The sequence below is a fragment of the Adiantum capillus-veneris genome, chromosome 25, assembly GCF_014529385.1.
Source record: "Adiantum capillus-veneris isolate H3 chromosome 25, ASM1452938v2, whole genome shotgun sequence".
NCBI lineage: Eukaryota > Viridiplantae > Streptophyta > Polypodiopsida > Polypodiales > Pteridaceae > Adiantum > Adiantum capillus-veneris.
In genome coordinates, this window is record NC_140955.1 from 105089203 (window position 1) to 105102798 (window position 13596).

At 41.4% G+C, this 13596-nt stretch overlaps 1 protein-coding gene across 4 annotated transcripts in view; it reads right to left on the minus strand.

Annotated features, from left to right (window-relative positions):
* The window catches only part of SFR6 (sensitive to freezing 6), a 183051-nt gene extending 169658 nt beyond the window's left edge, over nucleotides 1-13393 (minus strand). For 2 of the 4 annotated variants that reach the window (XR_015186465.1, XM_086500484.1), the window contains exon 1: nucleotides 13154-13392. Coding sequence is in view for 2 of the 4 variants with exons in the window: in XM_086500484.1 (XP_086356610.1) it covers nucleotides 13154-13347 (194 nt within the window). In the remaining 2 variants the exon portion in view is untranslated. Of the gene's footprint in view, nucleotides 1-13153 lie in introns of all 4 variants that reach the window. The other 2 variants (XR_015186466.1, XM_086500485.1) reach the window with 2 other exon arrangements.
* Between the last annotated feature and the right edge of the window lie 203 nt (nucleotides 13394-13596).

Sequence of the window (13596 nt, forward strand, 5' to 3'; positions counted from 1 at the left end):
TGTATGCCACGCGCTTGAGAAACTTGCTACTCGCATGGCAGGTGACCTTCAAGGTGTCAAGGCTGAAATGATTAAATGGACAAGCAAGAAAACATGATATTGGATATGTGATATGTTTAACCTTGCACTTCAGTATGGCATGCCTCATGATTGGAGTGCAAATTGGATCAAACCTTTGCACAAAGGAGGAGATGTAAACAATGTGAACAACTATCGCACTATAATGGTTGGTTCTTTGATGGCAAAGTTATTTGGATGTATCATGGAGATGAAGATAAGTGAATGGGCTGAAAAGAATGGCAAACGTGCGCTTGGCCAAGCAGGTTTTCGAAAGCATCATAGCACTATTGATCACCTTGTCACTCTTCGAGTTCTTATGGAAGCGTCTCGATTGAAAGGAAAAAGTTGTATTGCTGCTTTGTGGATTTCAAGAAAGCTTTTGACATGGTACCGTGAGGAAATCTTGGGAGACGTATGCAAAGCCTTCAAGTGCCGAGAGAATTTATGCATGCAGTCTTTCGCATCTACCAAAAAGTGACATGTCGATTACGTATGGGAGATGGAATTTTAGAACTTTTTGCAAGCACCATTGGTGTCAAACAAGGATGCCCACTTTCCCCAACCCTCTTTGGGCTACTCATTGATGAATTGGAATACATGGTTCTTGATTTTATGCAACAAGAAGGCATAGAAGAGGTTAAGATCGGAAATGTGGTGATCATGCTTTTGCTTTATGCCGATGATGTAGTGCTCTTGGCACATACCTTAGAAGATGCACAAAAGCTTATGAGTATCTTGGAACGCTTTTGCCTACATAGTGGGCTGATCGTGAATGGATCCAAAACCAAAGTTATGCTTGTAAAGACCCTCAATGACAAAAATCCATGCATTGTATACAACAATGAGCAACTTGAAGTGGTAGATCACTTCAAGTACCTTGGCCTTGAGGTTCCATCCAATCATAAATGGAAGGATTGTGCAATGCGTCGCTTGGAAGCCGGAAAGAGGGCTTATTATACATTTGAGAACATGTGCAATACTGGAGAGATCAAGTGTTGGGTTCTCAAAAAGTACCTCTTTGACACATTGGTGACACCGGTGCTTCTTTATGGAGTGGAGGTGTGGGATGGAAGCATCAGGAAGTCTACTTGGAAAGAGTTTGAGACTGTCCAAAAGCGTTTTCTCACCAACTTTCTCCAAGTCAAGACACAAGTACCCTACATGCTCTTACTTCTTGAGTCCGGATCGCTTCCCATTGAGGTCTTGGGCATGCAAAGGGTTGTGGAGTACATGCGTAAGACACAATGTAGCCCTTTGCATCGACTTCCTAGAATCGCATATGAAGCAAGTCAAAAGGTTCAAAAGACATGCAACAGAAAAATACGAAGTTCGGGGTGGATGCTTGACATCAAGAAATGGTTTGGAAGATGGGATGCATGTCACTTGGTCAAGGATGCATCGATTGACTCCCAATTTAATGAGGCCTTCTTACAACGCCAATGTATCACGGCTTGGGAGAAATCCAAAGGTTCTCGCTTCAGCCATTACACCACACACGTTGCCCCAAACTACAAATCTCTCTTCTTCTCCGAACGAGGTAACCAAACCCATCCCTACATCCTTGAGCCCATCCCATTGAGTGCGATCCGCACCATTGCCTCCATTCGTCTTAGCTCCCATTCTCTACGCTGTGAGACAGGACGTTGGGGCACTGGCGAGGAGTGTCATCGACTTTGCACCTTATGACCTCGTCAAGTGCGAGAGAGTGAGTACCACACACTACTTGAGTGCTTAGCTTTTGACCACATTAGGTCCTCTTTTCCCCATATATTCAGCCATGAGCTCTCCCTACATACCTTCCTCTCCCAACCACGATGTAGACTCTCTATTGCGACACTCATTTCAACCATTTTTGAGCATCGAGAGTCACTTATGACATCCACTCACACCACGTGACATATTCATTTGGTCCCATAGGTCATATTTGACCTCGAAGGACGATAATAGAAAACTCTCTCTCTCTCTCTCTCTCTCTCTCTCTCTCTCTCTCTCTCTCTCTCTCTCTCTCTCTCTCTCTCTCTCTCTCTCTCTTTATCTCCATCTTGCTAACAGAAACTTGAAACATGCGCCGCTCCTACTCCTACCACCACAGTCCATTGCTGCCTCTCCCTCCAGTAGAGTAGTCCCCCCCCCCCCCAATCTCTCTCTCTCTCTCTCTCTCTCTCTCTCTCCCCCCCCCCCAAGCCCCTCCCCTCCCCAAACTCTCTCTCTGCCCCCCTTTGTTTCTCTCCCCATCTCCCTTCTCTCTCTCTCTCTCTCTCTCTCTCTCTCTCTCTCTCTCTCTCTCTCTCTCTCTCTCAAGCCCCTCCCCTCCCCAAACTCTCTCTCCATCCCCCTTTGTTTATCTCTCCATCTCCCTTTTCTCTCTCTCTCTCTCTCTCTCTCTCTCTCTCTCTCTCTCTCTCTCTCTCTCTCTCTTGAATAACAAGTCTCGAGTTCAACTCCTTGTCGGCTAGATCTTTAAGGTCTCTTGGGATAGTTTCCTACGACGTTACAACCCTCTTATTCTTCTTCTCTCTCTCTCTCTCTCTCTCTCTCTCTCTCTCTCTCTCTCTCTCTCTCTCTCTCTCTCTCTTTTTTCCTAAGAGAAACTTGAATTACAGTTCACAAGACTTGAATTTTTAACATGTTTGGTGAATATTGATGTATATACATAGTACAATGTCTCTACACACCAAATATGAAGCTATTCGGACAACATAATCTCCTGTTTTGGGACCGAATAAAAAATCTGTCGTTTTCGTCGAAAAACATCAATCTTGTTGTAAGAGGGTCCAGTCAAAAGTTCCTTTTTGTTTGATGTGTGATGATGTATATACATATCATAAAATCTCAACACACCAAATGTGGAGCCATTTGGACTTAAGAATCTTCAAATTTATGTCTGAAATCAAAATGTGTAGTTTTTGCTGAAAAACGCTAATTCCCGAGTAAATTGATCGATTCATAAATTTTTTACATGTTTGGTGAATACTGATGTATATACATAGAACATTGTCTCTGTACACCAAATATGAAGCCATTCGGACAACAGAATCTCTTGTTTTGGGACCGAATAAAAAATTCGTCATTTTTGTTGAAAAACGCGAATCTTGTTGCAAGAGGATCCAATCAGAAGCTCTTTCTTGTTTGATGTGTGATGATGTATATATATATCATAAAATCTCAACACACCAAATATGAAGCCATTCGGACTTAAGAATCTTCAAATTTATATCCGAAACCAAAAAACGTAGTTTTCGTGAAAAAACACTAATTCCTGAGTAAATTGATTGATTCATAAGTTTTTAACATGCTTGGTGAATGTTGATGCATATACATAGTACAATGTCTTTGTACACCAAATATGAAACCATTCGGACAACAAAATCTCCTGTTTTGGGACCAAATCAGAAATCTGTTATTTTCGTCAAAAAATGTCAATCTTCTTGTAAGAGGGTCTAATCAAAAGCTCTTTCTTGTTTTATGTGTGCTGATGTAAATACATATTATAAAATTTGAACACACCAAATAAGAAGCCATTTGGACTTAAGAATCTTCAAATTTATGCTCGAAACTAAAAAACGTAGTTTTCTTTGAAAAACGCTAACTCCTGAGTTTATTGATCGAGTCATAAGTTTCTAACATGTTTGGTGGATACAGATGTATATACATAGTACAATGAAATCTTAACACACCAAATATGAAGCCATTCGGACAACATAATCTCCTGTTTTGGGGCCGAATCAAAAATCCATTATTTTCATCGAAAAAAGTTAATTTTGTTGTAAGAGGGTCGAGTCAAAAGCTCTTTCTTGTTTTATGTGTGCTGATGTAGATACATATTATAAAATCTCAACACACAAAATATGAAGCCATTCGGACTTAAGAATCTTCAAATTTATGTTCGAAATCAAAAAACATAGTTTTCGCTGAAAATCGCTAATTCCGGAGTAAATTGATTGATTCACAAATTTTTAACATGTTTAGTGAATACTGATGTATATACATAGTACAATGTCTTTGCACACCAAATATGAAGCCATTCGGACAACAGAATATCCTATTTTGGAACCGCATAGAAAATCCCTTGTTTTCATCCAAAAATGTCAATCTTGTTGTAAGAGGGTTCAGTCAAAAGCTCTTTCTTGTTTTATGTGTGTTGATGTATATACATATTATAAAATCTCAACACACCAAATATGAAGCCATTCGGACTTAAGAATCTTCAAATTTACGTCCGAAACCAAAAATCGTAGTTTTCGTTGAAAAACGCTAATCCCTGAGTAAATTGATCGATTCATAAGTTTTTAAACATGTTTGGTGAATATTGATGTATATACATAGTACAATGTCTCTACATACTATATATGAAGCCATTTGGACAACAGAATCTCTTGTTTTGGGACCGAATCAAAAATCCGTCGTTTTCACCGAAAAACATCAATCTTGTTGTAAGAGGGTTCAGTCAGAAGCTCTTTCTTGTTTGATGTGTGATGATGTATATACATATCATAAAATCTCAACACACCAAATATGGAGCCATTCGTACTTAAGAATCTTCAAATTTATGTCCGAAACCAAAAAGTGTAGTACTACGGATCCGACCATGTCAATCCTAATGCTGCAACGGACCCTGATCTGCTCTACGACGCCTCTCCCGAGGATTACTTCCTCTTTATCTGCGGTCTGCGTTACAATCGATCGTCGATAGTGAACCTGACGGGAAACACGACGAGTGAGCTTTTGCTGAAAAATGCTAATTCCTGAGTAAATTGATCGATTTATAAATTTTTAATATGTTTGGTGAATACTGATGTATATACATAGTACATTGTCTCTGTACACCAAATATAAAGCCATTCGGACAACAGAATCTCTTGTTTTGGGACCGAATAAAAAATCCATCATTTTTGTCGAAAAACGCCAATCTTGTTGCAAGAAGGTCCAATCAGAAGCTCCTTGTTGTTTGATGTGTGATGATGTTATATACATATCATAAAATCTCAACACACCAAATATGAAGCCATTCGGACTTAAGAATCTTCAAATTTAAGTCCGTAACCAAAAAACGTAGTTTTCGTGAAAAAACACTGATTCTTGAGTAAATTGATTGGTTCATAAGTTTTTAAACATGTTTGGTGAATACTGATGTATATACATAGTAGAATGTCTCTGTACACCAAATATGAAGCTATTCAAACAACAAAATCTCCTGTTTTGGGGCCGAATAAAAAATCTGTTATTTTCGTCAAAAAATGTCAATCTTCTTGTAAGAGGGTCTAATCAAAAGCTCTTTCTTGTTTCTAAGCCAGTAAGATTGCAAAGATACCGGATGAACCCCAACTATGCAAAGAAGGTCAAGGAGGAGATTGATAATCTTCTCAAGGCTGGATTCATTACGGAAGTGGCAAGCAGTGATTGGCTATTTCCCATAGTCGTCGTTCCCAAGAAGAATGGAAAATTGAGAGTTTGTGTCGACTATAGGAAACTAAATGCCCAGACTATTAAGGATCCATTTCCCTTACCTTTTACTAATATGTTGCTTGATGAGATCGCAGGATATGAGATGTATAGCTTAAAGGATGGTTATAGCGGCTATAACTAGTTACAGATCGCTCCTGAAGATAGAGCCAAGACCACTTTCATCACTGAGTGGGGAGCTTTCATGTATCTGGTGATGCCTTTTGGCCTGTGCAATGCACCAGCTACTTTTCAGCGGTGTATGATGGAGATGTTTAATGAATTTCTTCATCGGTTCCTCGCCATTTTCATGGATGACTTCACTGTCTATTCAGATGAGGAACAGCACCTTCTATTCCTAGAAATGGTTTTCAAACGCTGTCAGGAGAAGCGGATTTGTTTGAATCCATTCAAATCTGTGTTTCTAGTCTGGAAGGGACAACTACTGGGACATGTGGTTTCCCGCAATGGAATAGAGATGGCCAATGACAAAATACAGTGTGTTTAGCAAGCTAAAGCACCCAGAACTGCTTCAGAGTTGAGTTCTTTCTTGGGTTATGTGAATTTCTATAGAAGATTTGTACAAAAGTTTGCTTCTCAAGCAGTACCACTATATGAGCTTACAAAGAAGACCAATAAGTTCAACCGGACTACTGAGTGTGAGGAGAGTTTCCAGAATTTGAAAAAAGCCATTATCAGTAAATCAGTCCTTAGGCAGCCGAATTGGGATATTATTTTCCATGTACATGTAGATGCTTCGGGATTGGCAATGGAGGCAATATTATCTCAGCCGCATGGCAGAACAGACTATCCGGTTTATTTTGCTAGTCGCACATTCAATCAGGTTGAACAAGGCTATACGACTACTGAAAGAGAAGCCCTCAGAATGGTTTTTAGTGCCACGAAGTTCAGGCATTACCTGTTGGGAAAGTTATTCCATTTTTATGTGGACCATCAAGCTCTTCTGTTTCTGATTAACAAAGTCATTATTCAAAGCAAGCTGATAAGATGGATGATGTTCCTTATGGAATTTGAATTCAGAATTTTCCATAAGCTTGGCCGAAACCATTGTGGAGCTGATTTTCTTTCAATAAGTACGGAAGGATATTCAGAATCACCCTTGAGAGATGAAGCAGTGGATACTGATTTATTTCAGTTAGAGGCAGAAGAGTCGGTGGATCTTGAATGGTATGATATTTATCAATTCCTTTCCCAAGGAGCCTTTCCAGAGGATTGGAAGCAGAATCAGAAGAAAGCTCTGATCATAAAAAGCCTGAACTTTACTATCATAGGAGGATTACTTTATCGATTGGGTGTAGATGGTATACTTCGACGATGTGTCCCTATGGAAGGAAGAATGCAAGTGATTTCAGAAGCGTATAATGGTGAGTCGGGTGGACACTTTTCCAACGAAGTAACCTACAAGAAGATTCTCTAAGCTGGTCAGTGGTGGCAAACACTGTCAGAAGTTTTTGTAAAACTTGTGACATATGCCAAAGAATGGGCCGACCGACAGCTGCAGATATGACTCCCTTAATGCCAATACAACCACTGGGAGTATTCATGAAATGGGGACTGGATTTTATGGGACCTTTTAAGAAGGTGACTCCCAGGAAGAACAAGTACATAGTAATGGCTACTTGTTATGTTACCAAGTGGGTTGACGCTAAGGCTCTTCCTAACAACACAGCCAAGTCAACTGCAAGGTTTCTATTTGAGAATATTGTCTGCCGATATGGATGTCCAGTAGAGATTGTGACTGATCAAGGAACACATTTTATCAATGACACTATGGAAATCCTTTTGGCTATGCTTTCAATCAAGCATCGGAAATCTACTCCTTACTATCCTAGATGCAATCGATAGGCTGAAAGTAGCAATAAGACAATAAAGACTATTCTCACTAAGGTGGTGCAAAAGAAACCAGACCAGTGGGATTTGAAACTTCAGACTGCTCTATGGGCTAATAGGACAGCTTATAAGCTAACTACTGGAATGACACCATTCAGAATGGTGTATGGTACTGAAGCTATGGTTCCTATGGAGTTTGTGATCCCCAGTCTGAGAATGGCTGTGAAGTATGGGTTAGACTTCAACCATAATCTTAAAAAGAGGTTGGATGAACTGATGCAATTAGATGAACTCAGGCAAAGGGCTATATTGGAACAAGAAATTGTTCAACAACGAAGAAAGCACTGGCATGATCGCCGAATTAAAGTTCGAGAATTCCAGAAAGGAGACTTAGTGCTTCTGTATCAGTTTAGATTGGGTCCAAAGAAGCCGAACTTGAAGATTGCTTGGGCAAGACCTTTTGAGGTAGACTGGGTCTTCTCCAATGGCACAGTCAGACTGAAAGATTTATATGGACTGATGTTGCCAGGAGTATATAATGGAGCAAAGATCAAGCTTTATTATTCAGAGACCAGAGAAACTGGGCCAGAACAAGGTACTAAGGAACTGGAGGTTGCTGATCAAGAGATACCGAAATCACACATTTTTGGACTTTTACATGTGCAACCAGTTCCAACTTCAGAACCAGTACCAGAAGGACCAGATCAGGCTAACCTTAGAATCAATACCAGTATGGTCAAGCCAGACTGGAAGTCAGTCCGGTACCAACGGTACCAATGTGGACACACTTTCCAATTTTTAGTCGCCCAAAGGTCAAATGGCACGCCAGTGGTAATTATTTCAAGAATGGGTCGCAGTCTTGTCCAATGCATATCTGCCACGACAGCAACGACGTACACAAGTCTAGGAGCGGCGAGTGGTGGAGCTTTTATGGCACGAACACGTATAACAGTCAGGGGAGTTAGCATTTTTCCTCATAAATCCCCTACGCGACGCTTCCCTCCTGTTAACCATTCACCATCGCCAAGCTCCGAGGTTTCTTCGCTGCAACCGCAAACATCGACCTCTGGCGAGACAGTTGACTGTCAACTAGTCTTGCCAATGACACCAGGAAACGGCTTCGACGCGACAAGTACGTCATCTTCTCCTTCGCCTGTTTCATCGTCATCGACCTCACAATGTATGGGTAGAAGGAAACGCTCAGAAAAGATGCAGGAGTCTCTTGAGGAAACCCAGGCCATAGTTGCCGAGGCAAAGGCAAGTCTTCCCATTATCCCGTACAGTAAAATCCAGCGTTATGTATTTACTGATCAAGCAATGACTCTGCTACAACTCTGGGATCTTCGAGTTGTGTTGCAAGCTACAAGAATTGCTTTTGATGCAGATATCATCAAGCAAGTTCTTGATTCCTTCGACGTTGAAAATGGGAGTGCCATGGTAAATAGTAGGAAGGTGTCAGTGACACCAGAAGCCATAGCATTTGCATTCCGAATGCCCAATGAGCCCAAACCTTCTGTGGCAACTGCGTAGCAGATAAGTATAGCTCTGAAGGAGGATGAAACGGCTAGACGAAAGCGCAAGGCAAGTGCTCAAGGAGTTCCAGTAGAAGGACTGGAAGCCTCCACTGCTTACGCGTTTGTAGCCGAAGCAGTAAACCTTAAGAACAACCCAACGTATGTATCTAAAAAATTGTTTGCTATGCTGTTGGCCAAGATATTGGATCCACAGGTTCCTATCAGCCTTTGTCAAATTCTCTCGCATAATGTACTCCAGCAGACTGCCAAGCTAAAATCTCAAAATGTTTTCAAGGCCTGGTATGTTTGGTAATTCCTGTATTGGGCTACTGCTGCAGATGTTAATGAGCAGGTAAAGAAGGCTTGGAGTGAGAAGCCAATTTCTGAACCAAAGAACATTGAACTGTCCTCAGACGACGAAGAAACAGACAGTCAAACCATTTCAACCAACCTGAAAAGGAAAGCAACTGCAGAACAGGCTGGCAGTTCAAAGAAGCCAAAAATTACACTGACAAAAAGCAGTAAGTTTTTGAAGCAGAAAGAAAGCCAGGTCAAGACAGTAACCACTGAGAAAGCTGTAGTGAGTCAGACTGAGCAGCAATCTGCTCAGAAGACTATGCCTGACCAGTCAGTTGTAAAAAATACAATTGCTACTGGATCTGGGAAAGATCATGCCAAGCCATACACTGTTGAGAAGATCGCAGACCAGTCAGGGACAAAGGTAAGAGCCAACTGGACAAAGGGACAGCTCCAGTTTCCTCGACTTTGCCTGGTGGAGTTCCTACTCCAAATACTGGAAACCTTCTGCAACTGGTAAAACAGGACAAGTTGCAGCAAATGCAGAGTAAGCAATTGAAAGGGAATCTTATGCTAACCAAAGCTGATTATGCAACTTTACCCTATAGAGCTGATTATTTACCCTATAATCAGGATTACTAGCTGATTCAAGTCAGAGGACTGACCAGGATTACTAATCAGTTGCTACAACTTACGGTCGAATCTTCCAAATTGCCTGAAAAAGACATTGCAGCAAAGCCGGGTCTGGCACCACAGTACAGGGAGATAGCTGAGATTCTTTTCGAAGCTCGAGTCAAAACTAATCAACCTCTTCCAGAAGGATGGATCCATACTGCTTCGCATTGTCATAAGTTGACCAGAACCAGACTTAGCAAAGGCAGGCGTACACTCTATGATCCTGACACCAAAACCTATCATTCTCTCACGCCTTATGAGGTAGAGATGACCACCGACCAGCGGGATCAGCTTGAGCAGGAGGCCATTTACCGACTGATTCAAAAGGAGAATGCTGGTACTGGGACTTCTCAGGCGCCATCCAGGTCAAAGGACAAACGGAAGACGGTCCAATGGAAGGATACTGGGTAGTTCCATCTCAAAATTCAGTGGCGACTTTTCTCCTCAGCAGGCAGGTGGAGATAACAGCTCTACCTTGGCTTGATGACAGCTCCACCTTGGCCTGGTGAGAGCTCCACCTTGGCCTTTTCAGCTGCCTCTCGCAATCCTTGGCCTTTTGAGCTGCCTACTCGCAATCTTTGTATGGCCATTCTATCAATGGTCAAGCCGGAATCCCAACATCAGAACCAGACAATGGATTTTTCAGTCTCACATCAGAATCAGACATGGGAATTTTTCAAAAATTTTGGAATCTTGTCAAAATTCAAGAAAGAAGGGAAGGATGTAGACAGCTGGATAGTTCATTATGTGGGAACGTCTTCTTAGAAGATGGATAGCGAATTACTTAGTAATTACTATGGTAATTACTACAGTAAGCCCGAAGTGTATAAATAGGGCCCATTACATTGTAATCGGGTTAGCAGTGATTATCATTTGGGTTAGCGCCTTGGCTATACTTGTACTTGAGAATCATTGGCAGTATTGGCGGCTATACTTTCTCTCTGTAAATCATATTCGCTGTAATCTTGATCTATAATCCTAATCATGGCCTATATTTCAGTTATACTTACTTCTCGTCCAGTCTTCTGAATCTGAATCTGAATCTGAACCTTATTTCCAATACATAAGTCTGATTCTTATTTCAATATCCACATTCCAGTCTAGTCTCTGATTCCTGTTCAGTTTGCTGTCTGAAATCTTCCCACACTAGTAGTTGAAATCTTCCAACACTGGAATTAGCTGTCTCAAGAAATTAGCTCCAATTCCACCAAGCACAACATAAGAAGACAGCAAGCAGACAAGCATTGATGCGACTTGCAACTGAAGGAGAATGATTGGGTGCTTTTACGGTTTGAGAAGGCACGACTACGACACTAACCTTGCAAAAGGTAGCTGAGAAAGAGAAATCCCGCAAGAGAAACTTTACTTTGTTCCTTTACTTCCATTTGATAGAATAACACAAGCCAATTGCGCACAAATGTACTTCCATTAAGGAATGTTGTAGCATTGCACGGCCGGACAATCGAAATGACTCACATCATGAATGGAATAAGAAGCCTTGCCAGCTCTCTTTAATTATGCAATATTTGCAAAGAATGTTGTGCGCATGAAAAAGATTATTTGTTTAGAAGCAAACAAGATAGCTATAAGAGTAAGAAAACAGATTGGTATGTACGTTTGAATTGTAACATACGAGTATAATGACTCGAGGGCATTGTGCCAAACTCTGTGTGTTTTGTGTGTGTGTGTGGGGGGGGGGGGGGGACAAACATGTGCAGTTTTTGTGGATAAAGGTTGTGCTTCGAAACAACATTTTAAGCATACGCCCAAGACATCAAACACTTGAACATCATCCAAAGAGGAACTTGCTTATGCCATGGTCTCACGTTATCGACAAGTCTTCGTTGCTCCTCCTCAACCCTCTGCAAGAATTCAACAAGCACGTCAATTGTTGCTCTCATGTACATCCAATCCTTTCTTCACAAGATGCACAATGCCTTGAGGAATCATTCATTGATTTTGAATTGCGTTGTGCGCTGCTTGCGTTGAGCCGTTGGTGATCGTTGGTTGAGATGGGCTTACTGTGAAATTCTTCCTCTTTTTGAGACTCTTAAAAAGCCCTTGCTTTTCATGTTGAATGTGACATGGCAGAAACAAGATTTCTCAGTAGCTTGGAAGGAGGGTTTGCTTAAACTGTTGCCTAAGCAAGCAATTTTCTTATTTGCGGCCAATTACTTAGATTTCTATAGTTTACAAGCTATTGGCTAAGTCGTTCGTGAACCGGATTAAAGATCACCTTCTTACAGGACTTCATCAGGCTCAGTATGGTTTCATTCCACGTCACCAAATCACTGACAACTTGATTAATGTTTAGTTTGGCATGGAATATGCAAAATACACTCAACAAGATATACTTGTTATGCAAGTTGATATTGAAAAGGCTTTTGATATTGTCTAGTGGGATTAAATTACTACTACGATACTACTACGATACAGTGTCTTGGGTTCGGTCCTAATATCGTTTATTTCTTGTATGCTCACAATACGTCTTCGAAGATCCTTGCTTGGGAATCCTAGCCTCTTGGTTGTTTAGTTAGAAAGGGTTGTCCCGTTAGTGCATTGTTGTATGCTATTGCCACTCACCCGTTGTTGATGCATCTTGATCGTTTCACTTCTGTTGGTCGTCTTCATGGTTTTATTGGGCAGGCTTATGCAGATGACTCATTGCTTATGACTCGATCACCAGGCTAATGTCTAAGTGATTATGGACGCTTTAGGGAGCATTTGTTTTTGTGGCGATGCTTGCTTAGAGTTCGCCCAATGGGCACTTTTCTCAAAGCACGTCATATCTGCTCTTTGTGGTGTGTCCCCTGATCGACTTAAGAGGAGGCTGTTAGTCACCTATTTTGGGATTGCTGCATTATTAGAGCTTCGCCACCTATCAGCTTATATGCGGCTCCGTTTCCCCTCGATGGTCTTTCACAAACGATTTTGGGCTTTTGACATTCTCCCACCTTCCTTACAACAATTTGCAGTCTTCTTCATGTCGGTCATATATTAGACTTATTGAACCATGTGGCATCAATGTAATGGCTGTATGTTCCACCCCTCTGATGCAGATCCTTTTCAGTTTTTCAAGCTTTCCCTTAGGCAATCTTTACGTTTTGCCTTGGAAGTTGGTGTCATCACCTCAGAGATACATCAGCTCTCTATGAATGCTTTTAGCACTTGTAAAAAAAAAAAAAATGTACGTGTGTGTGTGTGTGTGTGTGTGAGAGAGAGAGAGAGAGAGAGAGAGAGAGAGAGAGAGAGAGTGTGTGTGTGTGTGTGTGTGTGTGTGTGAGAGAGAGAGAGAGAGAGAGAGAAACAAATACCTGAATGTTCTTTTAAGCTCTGCGAATTCACCTTTTGGAGGCGAGGTAGAAGGGGGAGCGTGCAGGGAGACATGAAGGACTGTGGCTGCCATACTCTCCTCCTCGTCCTCATCGCCTTCGCAAACATCGATTCTTCTGGAAGGTGGAACAAGGGAGGAGCTCTCGCTCTCTGCCTCTTCCTTTACTGCATTCATGTCTTCCTTCTCTGCTGCGTTACTAGAATGTTACGCACTGGACTGTTAGAAAAAAGGGCAAATTATCAAAATACCCTCTAATTTGATGAAATTCCCAAAATGCCCCTCGTATTTTCAAAATTCCCAATCTGCCCACAAAATACACCTAAGATTTCCCAAAACACCCTTAAAATTTTCAAAAATTCCCAAGGCTGGCATCGTTTTTGTAACCTATCGCCCTCAACAGAACCTATCACCTATCCCATAGAT